Raw genomic sequence first — 19,759 nt, 5'->3', positions numbered from 1 at the left:
CCACTGCCGTGTGTTATGTATTTTAGTTGGATGAAAATAAAGACTCTCTCTCTCTCTCTCTCTCTCTCTCTCTCTCTCTCAAATATTTCGCTAAAACCCTCCTCGGCCAAACAAGTTGTTAGATTTTGTACAAAAACATTTACTAGTGCTTGGATGACCATGTCTTAAAATCTGTTCTGCACTCCTATTAAAAATACAGCTCATTTTACGCGACTGAAAAATGCTTGCTGGCAGAAATCGTTTTTTTAAAGCTGACACAAAGGTCCCGGAGGCTCGAGTTTGTCGAAAGGGTGCAAAACTGACATGTTTGTGTTGATGAGGCTTTTGCCTTTATGCCGTGGAAAATAAAGTCCAAATCGATCAAGGGGAGTAGGCACATTAGAGCTCGCTGCCTTATGATACGTTGCTCCAACTTGTGTTCTGTTTTTTTTTTTCGATTACCATTTTCTGTCTCGCGAGTATAATATTATGAGAGGAGCAAAAACTCACGATACTGTGTGTTCTGCTCTTTAGCTACGATTTTACGGAAATGTATGGCATATAGAACGCGCACACCACAATTCTACCTAATACAGCTCTACAAAACATGTCTGACGCACGCGATTTCAAATTAAGGTGAATTAAACTCATCTGCGTGTCGCAGCTGTACTACTGTCTTCTCAGACTGCAACAACGGGATTATTTCGTGCCGACAACGGAGCATATCCATATCGAAAGATTTGGCCATCCAGCATCGGTCATTTTTTGGGCAAGGTTTTGTCGCCGCTTATGTTTTGGCACCGCATTTTATCAGCGGTTTGTTGGCCAAAACTTAACGTCTTCGTGTGTCATGACGCCGAAGGGGGATTGGCCTCGAAATGAATGAGTCTCATAGGCCTGAGCTCACTCGTTGCACACCCCTACACTGGCTCATCCCAATGGTCTTCGACCACGTTTTCTAGAAAAAACAGTCGGACAAATGTTATCATGAATTCTCAGTCCTATTTTCTACGTGTCTCGCTTATTGGCTACAGTACCCAGCCCAGTGACTTTTAGATATGTAAAAATTATCGGAGGATTTTTTTTTTGCAATTAACTTCAACAATATTACATAACGACCGGGAATTGAAAGAGACTACTCCTCAAAAGCGGAAAATATATTTCATGTCTTTTCCAGAAAGTTTCAACGGTGGTCTGCTAAATCAGGTTTAACGCTCAAAAACGTCAGAGTCCTGGTTAGGACACGCCATGGGCTGCTACACATGATAGGTAATTGCTAGATTGAGAAGCGGCATTTTATTCAAACATTTTGACGGGCCATATTTACAGTGATTTTATATCGGCGACAATGTGGTGTGAACGGACGAACCACACAACCCGCTACCTAAATTATATTCACCGATTCTTTCGTGAAGATATATTTGTCACTTCATCTCTAGTGTGCGCGAAGCGCGACGAAAATTCTGGGCGTTACTCAACTTTATTGAAAATTAAATGTTGGTAATCCATGAAAACAGCCCCAAAATTCCTCAGACTATCTTTCTGATTGGAGGATTATACTACTTCTAATTGGCAAACCGAAAATATCGAAAAGTAAGTAAGTAGATCACAAAATATTACGAAGTAGAAGTATCGGGAAATTAAATTTACTTGAGTAAGTACCGCAAGTATCGGAAAACTACTTCGTTATACTGACCATCTCTGGTGACGGCAAGGATGACTGAAAAAAGGTAAACCATCACAACCTAAATTAAGTTAGAGCGAAAAATGACCTTATTTCTTATTTTTAGTCAACACGACACTATTTCCGTAAAAATTTTCAAATCACCCGTTTTCTTGTCTGATATTATAAGTTTTGTGATTTGTAAAAAGTGTCCTCTTTTACGAATCTCCGATGTATCATCCAGCATAATTTTCTCAAAAGTGGGTATTTTGAACAGAAATACTTCATGTACTGTACAGTGTACATATACACCCGAGACAGCAAATCTTGAACATGTGCATATGCCACTTCTAACCGTTGCGGCAATGTTGCGTGATCAATGTCCGCTGATTGTCCAGTGTCCAACTGTCCACTCTATAGCAGTGTTTCTCAACCTTTGGTACTGTTCGTACTCTTTGAGCTGTCATGAAATGTTTCTCGCATACCCCGTATCCATGATTGAAACATCACTTTGTCGGGCAGCTCCAAACGCAAGTCTTGGGCCCCGTAGAGTTTTCAACACAACTTCCGTAGATTTTAAGGGCAGGGGACATGTTAGTGACTGGAGATATCAATTTCGACGGTTCTGCCAGCGTACTGTGATTTTAGGGGTGAAATGTTTGTCGCCGTCTATCTCTTTGGCAATGTATTTTACTTGGTCGCAGGGGCATCGAAACAGGCCTTGATGTGTTCTGGGCCGGAATTCGCGGCCGCCAACGAAATTCCGGTGTCTGATAGTCCCCCAGGCAGGTTTCACACCACTGGACTAAAGCAATTTTCTTCAATCTCCCTCTTGCTGAGTTGGTTCAGTGCGGCGGTTCAATAGCCATTTTTATTCGATGACTCAAAATCGTATTAGGGGAATTCTGGATGGTGATTTAATAACAATGAAGCAAATTAGAAGAGCCCGTGTTTAAGGTTAAATCTCTTATACTTCTTACGACGCGTATGCTACGCAGGGCCAACGCCACACCGTGACTAAAACAAAGGGAGCATAGAAACATGATACCTTTTGTCGTCTTGAACCGTCGCTTAAAGTCACAGTTTTGTGGTTTATAACTGCATTCAATCGGCCAAACATTGTACTCTGTAATTGCCAATTAGATTTCTTGTGAATAAAGGTGTTGCTAGACTAGAGTCCACATGATTCGTGATAACAATGGTTAATGAAGCATTCTAATAAAATGCAAATGATGGTATTTGGAAGTAAGATTTCGGCATGATTCGACTGGCCCGGTTTGAATATGACTCGCGACCCAAATTGAGTTTGATCCCTGGTAATCTGGTACACATAAAGGGTAGTTATGACATAGCCCGCGGTGCAGCCATGCAGATAGATTTCGTTGCGAACACAGCAGTACTACTACATTGAGGCATCAACGGCGAATCTGGCGATCGGCCTTTACATCCTGCAATTGTGCAATGAATCGTTGTAATAGCGCCATGTACTTCCTCTTTCTTCACAAGGCAAGCGCGTTTCACAAAAATAGCCTTGGCTAGTGAATGCTTGCATTGTTATTGCAGTTAATAACTCCGCATATCGATAGATTAATAACACATATATAGGTCGAACGGGTTGCGACATTCGACAACAATTCATGCGCTGCTATGTCGATTAGGTTGCCACGTGCTCTCTGCAATTGTGTCATATCAGGCCTGCAACCGCTTTAGGGTTTCGTATATCTATTTTGAAATTGGGAAGTCTGGCGTAGTGATGAAGGGTAGAGGTTATTCAGTGTGATTCAAGTACTTGGTTGTCGAATTGGTCTGTTTTAGAAAGGAAGCAACTGCCTGGTATCAAATCTAAAAATAAATCGCAGCTCGAATTTAGTATTGATGCCTCGAAGCTGGTGAGAGCTGTTCGCAGAAAGTCAGAACTCGGACATTTATTACGTTCACGCAGGGATGCAGATCTAACGACGGAAACAGCGGCTAGTTTGTTTCTCGATATTCTGGTATATATGGGCTTGTCCCCGTCTCGCTATTGGAATTTTGTTGGGGATCAAGCGATCAAGCAATTTTGTGATCTGTAAAAAGTGTTCTCTTTTCCAGATTTCAAAATATGGTAGCTCTAGTTTAGGTGTCAAAGCGAGAAAATACTTACCAAATGCGGCGTTTCTTATAAGGCTCAAACCACCATGCTTTTACATTGTCATGTTACGTTACTCGTTTCATATACGTTAACTGTAGTGAATTCGTGTTTTGCCTCGGCGATGGGAATTACTACGTAGCCTACTGTAGGCCTAGATTTTGGGTCAGTTCTGCCAGGCTATTCGATTAGTGCTATTGCAATCTTCAGTGTTTCGCTAATACACTGTACAATAATAAACAAGCTGTAGTTTATGACATAATTTACGCGTGTGTCTTTTCAAAACACTTCCAAGAATAGATTTACTCGTGGAGTACAGCGTCAAGCTCATCCATCGCAGTGAGATGATGGTAAAGAGTGTATACATAATACATAGTTTTTGTTTGTTCGTTTTGTCGTTCAATTGCGTATACCCGCTATGCAGCATTATTTTTGAGGGGTACGCCATCATGCAGAGAGAGTACGCAGTTAAAACAGTTTAATAGTCAAGAACCCTTGCGCTATCACTCATAGTTGAATGAAAGTTTTTTCGGTTCATGGATTTTCTACGCCTTTCTTGAAAAGTGCGCTGTAAGGTGAAAGCGTTCGCGATACCCTGCTACCATTGAACTTGAACAGGTAGCGGTAATTAAATCAGGTTATATTTGGCAAAGAATAATCGAACTGCATCGGTAGTTAATAGCCAACTGCAGAGTGCAGATTATGTTTGAAGCAGCGGAAGAGTCAGATTCCGACTTGCGCAATGAAACTGCGCTAGCGCATTGAGATCGGTAGTTGAAAGACATCTTTACACCAACCAAGATTCCCAATGCAGCAAGCATGTGGAGTATTTTTTTCTTACGTCCTATTTATCAATTATTATTAGTGAGCGATCGAAAAGAATTTAGCATAATGAATAGCCAGCAGAATGAGTAGCTAGCAAAAATGTTTGGGAACTCCTGTGCTAGCGGACTAGCCATTATATTTCTATCGGTAAGTCATGATGGTTGAACAATACGCATCTTTCATGAAATTCAGCAAACTGCCTAAAACAATGACCACCAGATAAACCTACGTAAAACACCCGGGATGGCGCCGTGATCATGTCCCAATATAATTATTCAGTCAATGAGAGAACTTTTTAACGCGAATAGAGTCACTACTCTCTGACGACCAAAGGCCTACGTCATCCTGCTAAATTAGTCTCAGTGAAATCGTCATATGACTCGAAATCATATTCTAATGACCATACGCGCTCGGGGGCGTATTACTGAAATGCGTAATTTTTTAGATTGGAAGTAGACATTGAAACCCACTGTATTGCCATGAGAAGACAGACTTGTCATAACTTGCACGATTGACCTATGCCGCTGCATAACAACCGTTATCGGGCTTCAATGCATAGTTGCACACTGCATAGTCTGATACGCATTTATGCGCATTGCGCGTATTACTTTCGCCCACAGAGGATCAAAATTCTTGATGCGCCTGTGACTCAATCACTTCTGTTTCGGGCTTCTGTTGCTCTCCATAGAATCAAAAAGGAAGCATGTTCGCAAGTCCCAGAGCGAGTACCAACATTAAGGATATAAACGCATAATTTGTGAAATAACTGCCGGGAAGTGCACAGCCAGCTTCGAGACGCGCTGTTCAGAGCGGGGTATTGATTGTCGCGACGGTTTGTATACGCATCGCGTAGGGTTCGTTGCCGAGGCATGGCTGGCCACAAAATCAATATTTCGTAAATGTTTTGGCAATATAGTGTGATCGCGTGATAGATAAAACTGCGTACATTGTATATTTTTCCTGCAAAGATGCAGTCACGAACACTCGAACAGTAATAGTATATTTCCATGTATACAGCTTCAGTTCATGTAAATAGACTTGGTAAGACAATAAATTTGGATCAAGATACCGAAGATGTCGACAAACGACATCGAAACAAAGCAAAGAAACAGGTTAGTTGAAGAAATAATTTCCATTCGAATGTTTGCGTGCAGAACTGATGGCATCATATATTGGCTATTGCGACACTTGAAAATCTGTGAACACGGAATAGCATTTTTGATTCTGATTGAATATGGACTCAATTTGGAGGAAAGATTTTGTTTTTCTATACTGTCGGAAGCTAATTCATTCGCGTGATCCGCAGTCGCAAAGTCTATAAAGTCTATTATAAGCACTGCAGCCCTGTTCAGTATGTTAATGAATAAATATCGCAATGTACCACTCACTCTAAACATTTTTTTACAGCCAGACTGTTCTGAGTCAAGTGTACCTGTTTGATGCTGGTGTGATCAGACTAGATGACCTTCACGGTCTTATCGATCATTCCTATCTAATACCGAATACTGTGCACGCATATTTTCTGTACCACCATCACTGCCGTTTGTTATGTATTTTGGTTCGATGAAAATAAAGACTCTCTCTCTCTCTCTCTCTCTAAAGAAATTATAGGAGTTAGATATTCCTAGATATCCATTGGCACATATGCTCGCTCTGTTGGTATGACATAGACATATCTGGATTTGTAGGCTTTGTAACTTGACTTTAAGGTCCCGAGATTGTCAATCGTAACCGGTGACAGATTTAATCCCCTAAACAACATTAACACATAGTATAATAATATAAAGTATAATCATATATGCGATAAAAATATAAAATATGTCAATAACTGATTACCAGCCATACAAACGAGTTCGTTGTTGTTAAACACACTGTGAATTATGGGTGTTTTGCTTCACTACGCGAGTATAGTATACCTCTAATAATGATATATTCAAGTAGTAGTAATTAGGGCAGGGCAAAATCGAGTACCTGAGTGGTTCAATTCTGAATCACGTATTATGCTTCGAGTCGAGTCCAGTATTCGAGTATCACTCATTATGACGTCATAACCGAATGTAATATGTCAAAGTTCAAATATGTACCCTTTATGCCACAACAAAGAATATAATGCCTGTTATCCGTCACATTAAAGATGCTTGGATATTTTTTCGACCATACCGATTTCATTGCACTTCGTGACAAGGTTATGGGTAGGGCTGGGCAAAATCGAGTACCTGAGTGATTCGATTCTGAATCACGTAAAATGCTTCGAGTCGAGTCGAGTATTCGAGTATCACCCATTATGACGTCACAACAGAATGTACTATGTCAAAGTTCAAAGATGTACCCTTTATGCCACCGCGAAGAACATTATGCCTGTTACCCGTCACATTAATGATACTTCGGCATGTTTTCGATCATACCGACTTCATTGCACTTCTTGACAATGTTGTGGAACGATCCTGACTTCGGAAATGTGTTATTTCCAGTAACGTGCGTAGCTTTGTACTATGTCTATCATGCTACGACACGGCCAATCAAGGTTTCAAGGCTTCCTCAATGGAAAATATTATCAAAACTGTAATTCTCGCTGGTTCATTAACTTTCAGTTGCGAGGAGCGTGCAATTTCAGTACTCGAAAAAATCGTCTCTTACTACTCGACTCGAATCATTAAAATTAATACTCGATTCAGATTCGAGTACTCGAATCATTGTGCCCAGCCCTAGTTATGGGATGATTATGGCTTCGGAAATATGTTATTTCACGTAAGCTTTGTAGCTTCGTACTGTGTTTCGTATGCTTCAATGCAGCCAATCAGGGTTTTAAGCCTTCCACATTGGAAAATAGTATCAAAACTATAATTCTTGTTGATAAATTAACTTTCAGTGGCGAGAAGCTTGTAATTTCAGTACTCGAAAAAAATCGTCTTTTACTACTCGACCCGAATCATTAAAATTAAGACTCGATTCAGGGGTACTCGGATCAGTGTGCCCAGCCCTAGTAGTAATGCCCGCATCGAGGCTGATACTGATGTACTTTCACTTGTCGAGTGGTGTCGTTAGTTGACTTGTAGTTTGGGACCTATTACCGTATGCTTGCACGCTTTCGCCGCCGTCGGAGGTTATTCTGGGCTCCTCGTCCTCCGTGTCGCTGTTCTTACGGCGACAATAGAGCCGATAAAGAAAGAAAAAGAGCAAGAAATAGCTTATAAAAAGGACCCACAATGAAAGAATAACATCAAAGGAGACTGTGACATCTGCCACTAGTTCGAGGTGGATGCCAGTTCGTTCGGCACCCACCTATCTGTTCATTACATCGCATTGTGTGTCTTGTATATCCCAGACATGGGGCGATTACTTCATGAATGTAATCGATTGCGATTACGATTACTTCCGAATGACGCGATTACGATTACGATTACGATTACAGCAAAATCAGGAGGTAGTCGATTACGATTACGATTACATTGGAAAAGTAATCACGATTACTCACGATTACATTTATTTTACATCTTAGAAGCTATGCTGGAAGACAATATATGGATTGTGCCGAAAAAGCTTAAGGAGATAACAAACACGCTTTAAAAAAGATGCGTCATTTGCTTGTTACGTCATAATGTACCTATATTGCCCATTTTTATAGAGGTCAATTTATCGCGCCCAACGATTTGGATTCTTGCTAGGGCCATAACTGCCACACCCAAAATTTTCCAATGGAGAGCGAGCTCGAAGGGGACTCCAAAAGTATTTCGTGAATCAACATAGTTTTAGAGTATTTTCGTGAGATCTAATAAACTTGAAAATCCTCTCTAGATCAGTGATTCCCAACCACGGCTCCCAGCTCGCCTACTTGCAGCTCCCATTGACGTTGGAAAATCCAACAAAAATATTAAAAAATCATTCTATAACAAACAAAAAAATTGATATTCAAAAATTACACTTGCTTGGCTTGGAAACTGGAGTTTATAATTAAGGGTGGAGACAAATTCCTTTGCTGTCGAGTAACGATTTTCTACTCAGCAACGATTTCGTTACTCAAATCACGTCAGAAAGTAGCCTATGCTCACACTCAAATTTAAGTTTGCTTATCATCAGACTTAATTAAGAGCAAGTGGTGTTACAACACGTTTTACAACGCTATCAGACCATCAAGCCAATGGATCTTTGACTTGATTGTTAAGTTCAACGGCCGCATTGACGGAATGAATGCTTTTTTGCCCATGATGAAATTGTTTTCAAGTCATATTGTAGTTAAAGTGGCCACTGACCCTAGTAGGTTACAACTTGATTTGCTAGACATGCAGTCATGATATAAGACAATTTGTTTATGCGTCTCACGATAGTTTTTCTTTTAGTCTGCTACGTTTGAGCCACTACAATACAATATCTGTTGATTATATAATAAATCGGAGGTCACGAATCAACAACATACACTAAAGTAGGTAATTGTGTGGCGAGATAACGCAGTGGTATAATCCATGGCTGCAACAGCAATGGTTCCTACCGAAGTGTTGGAGGTTTATCTAGGCTCCTCCTCACCGCCTCATCCGCGTAAGTGGTGTCTTACAAAAAGCCTAGAAGTGGGCCGTGCTACAAGTTGGCAGATACGGAATCAGAAATGTAGAAAATCGGCCTGGTGTAAATGACCGTTGTAGTCGACAAACACCATGGATACCTTAAACAAGCAAACAAACTCTACAGGTAGATCTGACCATCGGGGGCTGAGAGAGGATTAAAAACTGAGAGTAATATAATGCAATTACTAATATTATTGACGAAATAAGTCTTCAACTCGAGATTGCCATCCTATGGGGCCAAAGACCAAAGTTTGGAGTGGGGGACGAATTGCTGCTTTGGTCCTGATTCCAGCTGCATCTCACGCTAACATTATGTTTAAGCATATGGCCATGACGGTAGGTCCCAATGTTGAGTAAATGATTGTGAAATAACGATTGGCGCCCGTTTTAAGTAGAGTCATATGAGAATAAGAAGAAGCGAACATAAAATTCTGCCTTCAACTTAATCAATTTAATACTGCAAGCTGCAGTTACGAGAAACGGCAAAAACGGCTCGGTTATGATATATATATATCACCAGCTGTTGATTTTACTGCTTCGTTGTTGAAACCCCAATGTTTTATATGACGAGTACAAAATATCAAATATTCGTCCGGTGTCATACGTACTAGATAGGTCTACTGCTCGCCCAGCGACAACGGTCAAACTGCGTTTAACTAAGCATAACCAAACATCAACACATAAGATACTATTTTAAACTACGCAGAGCGGGGACAAATTATACTGCTGCAAGGTAGTGGCGTGTGGAACGTGTTGATAACCTGATTTAAAACACGGCATGTGTTCTTACAATCACACAGATGCATGACGTAAGTAGTACGTAGGCTACATCGAACATCTATTTACTGTTGAGTGTGGACACTTCTTACGCAATGACACGCAAAGCTAACTGCGGCTTCTGACGTAACAATGAGCAGTGGCGTTTGAAAATCAGACGCTTGTGCTATCACGAACCTGGTATAATATCTCTTCCTTGTTCACAAATGTTCAGTTTATGTCATAGTCCTTGTACAAATAAAAAGTAATCGTTCTTTCACAGAGAAATCGATTAAATATGGGAAGTAGTCGATTACGATTACGATTACTTCGGAATTTTTTCGAATGTAATCGATTGCGATTACGATTACTTGAAAATGCTGTAATCGTCGTAATCGATTACGATTACTAATCGCGATTACCCCATGTCTGGTATATCCCATTATACATTGTGTGTGTGTGTCTTGGGCAGATGAAAATATAATCTAACGATCGATTGATTGATTCGTCATTGCCAACAGTGGTGTATTAATGCAAGTCAAAAAGGCGTAAGATGGGCGGGTCAGAAGTCACTTCTGCCTACACTGAAACTTCTATCTCGGCCGACGAGATGACTGATGACGTGGTATTTGTGAAGTCATTTACGCCCGTGATGACTACCTATAATGCCATCCATACTCCATAGTTGTGGGAAAGTTTACTTAACTGTAATTTATTTCTGGATATGCTTTCCTCCGGGTACCGAATATTGAAATAGGTCTTCGGCACATATAGCATACCGCTACGAACTACTACAGCCCTGGCTCCTACATATTTACATCCTTTGATTCTTAGCTCTTGTTGATTCGCGAATTCCCAACAAATTTTCAGAGAGTACGACTACATCTTCAAGATCGTTATCGTCGGCGACGCAGGGGTGGGAAAAAGCCAACTCCTGTCTCGCTTTTCGCGGAATGAATTTTCCTTGAAAGGACGCTCCACCATCGGGGTCGAGTTCGCGACGAAAATCATTGAGATGGACGGCAAACTCGTATGCATCCAAGTGTGGGATACGTCAGGGGACGAAAGATACCGGTACGACGTGATGCGATTATTCAATTCAACGTAAAATGACTAATGACCCTACGCATATATACAATAGGCTATACATATTGAGCTCCTTTGATATCGGGGCTATTTCATCAGATTCTTATGACAATCTCACTCATGAAAGTGTGTGGCGAGATAGCGTTTAGTGGTATATGATACGAGGCTACAATACCAAATGGTTGCGGGTTCGAGTCCGACCTATGTCGACTCCAAAATTCTTACCCAACTGATGGAGCTTTATCTATGCTCCTCCTCGCCGTCCGATCCGTGTAAGTGCTGGTGTCTTATAAAAGCCTAAAAGTAGGCCGTGCTACAAGTCGGCAGTTGCGGAATAAAAATGAAGAAAATCGGCCTGGTGTAAATGACCATAGTAGTCAACAAATACCATGAATACCACAAACAACAACACCTCGTAAAAGTGATGCAAACGTATCACAAAACTGCTTCTTACTATTCAAAATCAAAATTATAAAAAGTATGTAGTGCTACTCAAAAACTGTCCAAGTAGCAGTGGAAGTAATCTAAAACATATCTACTTGGGTAAGTAGTGCTAGTAGAAAACCCGACTTGATTACTCCAAAAAAAGTCGAAGTACTTCGTTACTGATCACTAGGGCCATTTTTATATGACCTTAAAAAATCAATTATATGACTTTATTTTTGGGAAAATATGACTTTATATGACTTAATGCGAAAATCGTGTATTTTTACATGTAACCAACGTCACTCATGGAACTGACGAGTAAAACATGAACAACATAACAGCAATACACATTAATTTTTATTTTAACCACTTTTGTAGTGCAGTTTCATGTATAGTGTGGAATGTTGGAGTCTTTAAAGTTACTATTTGGACGTAAAAATGAATTTAGTACGGAAAACGAGCGCTCCACAGACGCAGATGTTTGTTGACACTTCTGCAGTTTTGCATACAGCGCTGGTGAAATGTCTTGTCTTTGAAGCTCCATAATTTGCTTCACATCGTTTTTGTCCAATCGCTTCTTAATGTAATTTTTGAGCTCAAGCTCAATCTTTTCCGAAATCAAGGGCATTTAGATCAGCATGAGCCTCTTTGATAGTGTACGCACAACTCCATTTTCAGTGTCAAGTTTGAAATATTGTTGTAGTGGAGGCATATTTCTGTTAACTGACTCGTCAACTTTGGATCGTTCACTGAATCTTTGACGCTCTTTATAATAACTCCTTCAGCTTCCCATGCGTTGACTATTTCTTACACTTGTGGAAGTCTCTGAACTTCAAATTATACGTCCCACTTCAGTGCACAGAAGTAAAACAGATTGTGTAGCAACACAATGCAATGTGTGACCTCATTGGTCTGCGACTGTAATGTTATGTAGGCTAACCTTACAGTTTGCCTTCGTTCAATCAGAAATTGCCTTACTTTCTTAGTGCGTAATTGCTTCGATTGACACATTTTATTTAAAGTATACAACAATATGACTTTATAACTCAAATATGACCTAACCAGGAAAATATGACTTTATATGACTTTATAACTTTCTTAATATACCCCATATGGATGCGATTTTTGCGTTAAAATTGATTTCACGACTTACTGATGCATAGAAAAAAATATGACTTTAATGACTTTAAATGGCCCTACTGATCACCCACGCGCACACCAAGTGGTGACTCGACGCCCTTAAAAATTCACAGAAAGGGATATTTCGGTTAAAATTCGAATTTAAAATCCTGATTCGCTTTGACAATACGATTATTCCGATCGATAGATCTTTCAACCCGTTTTTTGCACGTTAAAATCCAATCCATGCTCAATTTCTCATATCTGCTGTGTGTGGTATAGGCTACTTGAGAGAAGCTGCGGGCCATAGCCTATAGCATTTTCCGTTCGTTCTCCGGCTTTAATCAAATTTATGTATATAGCTTCATAATAGCACATTTATTGGGTTCGAACGTCATGTCTACCAGAAATGAGCTCATTCTTCTTATTCTCGTACTTCTGCTCATTCTCGCCCCCTATATTTAAATGGAGACTATAGAAGCAAACGGGTCTCACGCGAACACAATTCCCACCATATTAGAGGCGAATATTGGCGGCGACGCTTTGATTACTAGTACCTGATGTAATTTGGGTACCGGTCGATCACTGTACAAGTGTACAACGTAATTAACGACATGAATGGAATCATGAATACCGCGAGGCTTTGTCAACCTAAAATAAAGCTAGAGCCGCCTGCTAGCCTATATGCATCGATCGGTCGCATTCGATTTCTAACGTTCATGATGGATATCCTCTATATGTGTTCGAGAATATCAAATTTGTCCCACAGGAGTCAAAAGTAAACCTATTCGACCTTGCGTTTGAAGCGGTAAACCGTTACCAGTCGGCTGCGGTAGGGATCGAAATCCCTCGTTAGATCGGAATCAAGTGGACGATATTTCGCATACTGCGTCCCACGAGACAAAAGTTCTACGGTTTCCGATATCGTTATTTCATTTCTATCATTCCAAATTGACGCGTGATAATTGATCAGAACTGAATAGACTGAAGTTGATTATAATATATTGGAATGTGTTGAGCGGAATAATCAGGGATGTCAAATTCATGTCAATTCCTGCTCAAAAGTTACTTGCTCTCTCGGCCTTATGATATCCTCCCTAGCGTGGAATGGTGAGGGCTGAGAAAATCGAGTACCCGAGTGATTCGGTTCTGAATTCAGTATTACGCTTCGAGACGAACATTCGAATACTGTGCATTTTGACGTCTTAACGGTATAAATCAGTGGTTCCCAACCTTTTTCGACCCATCGCCCCCTTTTCAAGGTCAACACCGATCATCGCCCCCCAAATTTTGTGCACCGAAAATTGGGCATACAGACTGTAATGACCGGCGGGTTGACTAAAAAAAAAAAAAAAAGGTCATCTTTCTCCGCTCAGAGCTGAAAATAACGTTTTTTCGCTCCGCATTGCTAGGTGGATGACTAAAAAAAAAAAAAAAAAAAAGGTCAGCCGTTTTTACGCGTCATCGCCCCCCCTATAGCCCCCTTCGCTATTTTCGCCCCCCGTCGCCCCCTTTGTCCATTTTCGCCCCCCTGTCGCCCCCTTCGTCATTTTCGCCCCCCTAGATCGCCAAATCGCCCACGTTGGGAACCACTGGTATAAATGATTAGGAAGGTTCAAATATGTACCTTTTAATTAGGGCTGGGCAAAATCGAGTATCTGAGTGATTCGATTCTGAATCACGTAACATGCTTCGAGTCGAGTAATCGAGTATCACTCATTATGACGTCATAATATAATGTAATATGTCAAAGTTCAAACATGTACCTTTTATGCGACCACAAAGAATATAATGCCTGTTATCCATCACATTAAAGATAGTTCGGTATTTTTTTTCGACAATTCCGATTCCATTGCATTTGGTTACAATGTTGTGGGATGATCATGACTTCGGAAATGTGCTATTTCCAGTAACGTTCGTAGCTTTGTACTATATGTTTCGTATGCTACGATACGGCGAATCAAGGTTTCAAGGCTTCAACAGTGAAAATTAGTATCGAAAATATAATTCTCGTTGTTAAATTAACTTTCAGTGGCGAGGAGCTTGTAATTTCAGTATTCAAAAAAAATCGCCTTTTACTACTCGACTCGAATCATTAAAATTGATACTCGATTCAGATTCGAGTACTCGAATCATTGTGCCCAGCCTAGTCACGATGACGCGTCAATTAAATTGCTGATAGGATTAATCTCGTGCTGTCTGAAATATTGCACCAGCATCTGTCACTATTGAATGCAAATGAGCCGGAACTTGAAATTTTCCGTGATTGCTCCGCTGCGTATACGTTTCAGCGATGGGATTATGCATGTATTCTATGTTACTATCGTATAACTGATTTAAATGTCCAGTTATCGAAATGCATTTTCAATGACTCAGTGTTTTAATGCGTGCCTCTATCTTCACCTTTCAATCAAACTTCACGCAACGCATTAACATCCATAATATTTACGCATTATTTCACGCCCTTGCCGAAATTAGAAATGGAGTGGAATCTTTTAGTTTTCAGCGACTCTGTGAAAGCTGCTTTATAGATAAGGCCAGATGGGCATTCTCAAAATTATTCTCACATAGGGTGAGAAGAGCACAGCGACTGGTCGATACAATTGATAGAGCTTGAAAGATAACAGAATTATTCCATTCCTCGCATAGGCTAATTCGTTTAGTCACAGATACGGAGACGGTCTTTGCATGTTGGAAGAGTACAGTGTAAACAATATATAATATTAAACTTCAATTTTGCATAACATCAATATCCACTGCGCTTATACAAGACGATGGATATCTACGAAGATATCAAATACGCAAGGGTAACTTAGCAGTCGGATCGGTGCGGTAGTATAGTGCCTATCTGCACTCTTACTCTATTATGTTTTTCGGCTGCTTCCGCTTCCATTTGAACAGTATTCAGGAAAAACTTCCCACTCTGAACACTTGGGAATTTGAAAAATAGAATGCGGTTTTAGGATAAGTTTGCATCACTTTCTTGCGAGTGAAATCTTCATAAGCACCGCGTGAAATAGCCATCACCGTAACTGCTGATTATATTTTAGCAGACTGTACCTGAAGAGTTTCTTAGAGGTGCGGAACTTCAGTATGCAATTGGATAATATACTCATATTGAAATAAACCCGAAGACTTTACCGTGTACCTATTTTTAGCGAGTCAATTTGCGTTAGTCGCGGAGATGGATCTGGAGATTTCAAAAGTAACAGGCAGCGATTGACTTCCAGAAGTAATATGTGAACCATCGACAAAATACACTTTTCGAAGCTACCTGAGTGCTGTTCAGACCTTTAGTTTTTACTTTCACTTGAAGTGGTTTTGAAATGTCCTCGAAATTGACACTGTTGCTTGTAATTGAGTCGAAATTTACGGCGTCTTCTACTACTACATGAATATCAACGCTGACCACTTTCTCCACCCCTGCCTATTTTGTATCTTAAATATTGCATTACTACCAATGACAACCATTTTGTTACATCTGCAGGACCGTAGCGTCCACATACTACCGCGGAGCGGCAGGCGCTTTAGTTGTGTACGACATTACGAGATCTCCAACCTTCGAGAGCGCGCAAGAGTGGATCGGAGAAATCAAAAGATACGCGACCAGCGTCGGTGATCACAAACCAGTATCTGAACAAACCGAAGAGACATCATTCACGAACAAGGCTATCACAACTATGATTGTCGGCAACAAACTAGACTTGAGATCGCAAAGAACGGTCGAGACCATAGACGCGCAGAATCTGGCGAGAAGCGAGAAGATGTTTTTCACCGAAGCGTCCGCCCTCGACTCCACCAACGTCGAGAAAGCTTTCTTAACGATAGTGCGAGAGATATTCGACAACGTCCGCAAGAGAGAGCCGCAGCACACGGCGTTACCCGAATCGGGTCTCGAATCCGGGTCGAAAATGTTGACCGTGATGCCTCCGAAGGCAGCGGTGGTGGAAGTCCAACCGAAAAAACTCCGGAAACCCTCGGTGATCGGGAACTGTTGCAAGGACGGCGCGAAAGGCTGGTGCAGTCGCTGGTGCTGTTAGTATGGCTGAGCACAATGATTCGAGTACTACAATCCTATTCGATTTCTTCGAATACTGGAATTATACGCCCATTTCCACTATGAATTTATCAACTGATATTGTAGTCTCGATACTATTTCCCATACTGGGAGCCTGGAAACCTCGATTTGTAGTAGCGCAGTATGGAAAACATGTAGAACATAGCTACGCACATTAGTGGTCGAAAGAATTCTAACCTATCATTAATGTGATATAGAACTGGCAATATACCTTCTTTGTGCTCACAAAAAAGGAAGGAATTGATCCACCTCATTTATAATCTCATCACGAGATAATGTGTGATATTTGAAGACTCGATTAGACTAATACTCGAATCCTAATCGAATCACACAAGTAGCCTACTCTGTTCTGGCCTGTCCTCTTATAAGTTACGTCTGATTTCACTTTGATATGTATAAAGTAGCAAATTTCAATTATACTTTTTTCTATACGACATCGTCCGTGTCGTCTGCTTGTTGCGAATCGAACCGAAATGACCTCTCGGTTTAAGCTACCCATTTTGCGGAAATGGCCTATTTGCACTACTCACTCTAGTGGTGAGGTTTTAGACTATGCTGACACTTCTACAACAGTTTTTTCTAGGTAAAAATACTAAAACTAAAACTAAAGTATAGGATGTAATGTTCGGATGTGCTTGAATCTTGTTTAGCCTATGGGTGGAACTGTCATGTCAACTGAGCGAAACAGCCGCTGTATCACGGTAACTTAACATATATCCGAAAATTGCACCCATCTGCAGTGTCATTGGTCATTTGGAGTTAATCGCCACGATGCACCTTGAAATTTCGGAAGGTATCACCTCCGATTATCTGCTAAAAGTGTGCTGCTCATCCACCAAGTAGGCCTATACATTTTGGAACTTTACTTAAGTGACTACTTTTCAGATACTTGAAGCAGTTTTTACACTTCTTTGAAATGGCTACACATCTACTTGTAGTTTAGTAGAAACTTGCGTCGTTACTTCTGCGTCTACTTGAATAGCAACGATGACATCTTTAACCGCATATGCGCGCATACACCGGGTGAACTGTACCATTTGATTAATATATTCATATTTGGGATTTTTGGGCTTCACAAATGCCGCAATATTGAAGAACAGTCTGATTTTGCATTTCATTGTTGGTGCGTTTGTGAAGCTGCCACGTCTTGCTGTGATCTTTTCCAAATACTTTTTCACTGCGCCGATGGACGCAGAGACTTGACGTTTGAGTGCTCTCGATTGTTAGAGATTTTTTATACTATCTGCGCGTGTGTATTTAGTTTTCGTGGTAACTGCTCGGACACGTAACCTGTAAGATCGCTCATATCTATCTTCCCAAGAGTACTAATTCGGAACGTAGGCATCTTTGAGATTTTGAACACACATCGGACTCTTGTGGAGGGAATTATGTTTGGTTAGCGGTTCCTCTATAATGTCGCACCATGGATGATGCGTAATTTTCGAGATTGATGATAGAATTATCATTTGTATCCCTATCAGCAGCGCCATCATAAAATGATTGTCATACATAGAGAAACCCATCTAGATTACGCGCATGTGTTCTAACACGATAACACAGTGGCAAACATGCACAGGATGCTTTATAATCGCGCGCATGAACATTGAACACTGCTATCAACTTGCCTATCTTCTGCCAGTTTTTGCAAATTTTATCATATGATTCATTTCGTACGTGAACTCTCAAGATTTGCACTGTGACGTCGTTCGTGTTGTAAATATTTCTGAATGAACTTGAGGGATTGTCGCCATATTTCCACAAGCAAGTGTTTTCTTCATTGATAGGGTAGGTTACTATAGTTTCACCTCCCCCAAGCCAGTGCGGTACGTAGCGTATCAAGAGAGTGAAAGGCGGGAATGCCCCTTTAGAATTTCGACACTGCCATAATGACGTCATTTGTTTTGAATGCGTCACAATGGATATCAGAGAATGGAACATTAAATCATAATGTCATCTCATCAGTTTCCTACATCGTTGCAAGTAGGGCTTTGGAGCCAGCGTAAAAGTTAAGTTGATACAGCTCCGGAGGTGTCGTCTTTTATCATACAGCAGCTTCAGCTCCGGAGCTTATTGACACCACGGCTCCGGCTCCAGCTCCGGTCAGTCCGTAGTCACTAAAATCAGCTGCAGCTGTGGATATGTGACTATACTGCGTTGTCATATCCGCAGCAATGTGGTTAGTGAAAAAAGATGGCGTAAAAGTAAGCAACAATTCTTAATTTCAGTTCGATGTATTTTAATAACGTTCCAGTAAAACTGCACAACCAGTCCTCTCGCCCTCGAGCCCGTTCTGTCGATCGCGTGACCGGACTCTCGGGACTACAAATTTAATCATTACGTTAATCACAATCACAGTGAAGGGTTCCAGGTAGATTGTGTTAATTCTGCCAATAGTAGTAGGCTAACAGTAGCATAACATCTTATGAAATTCATCGGATCCGGAGCCATATTCAAACCACTGGCTCCACCCGAATGTCGTATAGAGGTACGGCCCCATATCCGTTGAAAATGGTCGGCTCTGGGTCCATACCGCAGCGTCGGCTCCGAGGCCTGGTTGCAACGCTCTTCTTCGCACAGAGAGGTCACTACTAATTGGTGACTGTGCGGTGTGGGCCGTCACATAACAACAGGACCCACAAGAAATTTCGGTAATCTATTAATGTTGGCATAACGATTCGAGTAGCCTTCTCGAGTCGATATAGTGATTTGGATTTAAAGTTACTATAGGATTTAATAAATTTGATTCTATAAGAAAAAACTTTGATTTGGCTTTATGTAGGGTTACCATATTTCGGAATCGGGAAAGGAGGACATTTTTCAAAATTTCCTGACTTACAATAATGGAGTAAAATCCGACAAATGGTAAATTTACCACTAAATTGTGGTTGGTTGACTAAAAAGAAAGGTCGTCACTTACGTTCGAACCAGTAATTTCCTGTTTGGCGTCATTTATGCCCATTTTCACTAGAATCTAGCCATCATCCTAGCTCAAAAGCTGTAAACGAGTACGATTTGCCAAAAAGGAGGACGTATGGTAACCCTAGCTTTGTGCGTGGACTAACCACCACCCAAAATACCCTAACCCTAATTCCAACCCTGATGATCCTCACCCCTACCCTAAACACGTTGACACCCAACCC

The 19,759-nt window shown here is 40.8% G+C and overlaps 2 protein-coding genes across 3 annotated transcripts in view; both read left to right on the top strand.

Moving 5' to 3' along the window:
* LOC145442513 (GATOR2 complex protein WDR59-like) overlaps positions 1-19,759 on the top strand; it is a 458,341-nt gene that overhangs the window by 29,792 nt on the left and 408,790 nt on the right. The gene's annotated exons all lie outside the window — the stretch shown is intronic.
* Positions 3,364-18,380, top strand: LOC145442599 (uncharacterized). Of its 2 annotated transcripts, none has more exons than XM_080320555.1 (3): positions 3,364-5,707; positions 10,781-10,984; positions 16,029-18,380. In XM_080320555.1, the coding sequence occupies exons 1-3, from the start codon at positions 5,670-5,672 to the stop codon at positions 16,579-16,581; spliced, it is 795 nt and encodes a 264-aa protein (XP_080176681.1). In that variant the 5' UTR covers positions 3,364-5,669; the 3' UTR covers positions 16,582-18,380. The 2 variants fall into 2 exon arrangements, with proteins under 2 accessions (XP_080176681.1, XP_080176682.1); XM_080320556.1 differs by lacking the exon at positions 3,364-5,707 and adding an exon at positions 7,310-7,343.

This window comes from Botryllus schlosseri, chromosome 7 (genome assembly GCF_051294905.1).
Source record: "Botryllus schlosseri isolate E-star chromosome 7, Bs_hap1, whole genome shotgun sequence".
Classification (NCBI taxonomy): Eukaryota; Metazoa; Chordata; class Ascidiacea; order Stolidobranchia; family Styelidae; genus Botryllus; species Botryllus schlosseri.
Note: the sequence above shows the minus strand (reverse complement) of the source record. Positions and strands in the feature narration are given on the sequence as shown.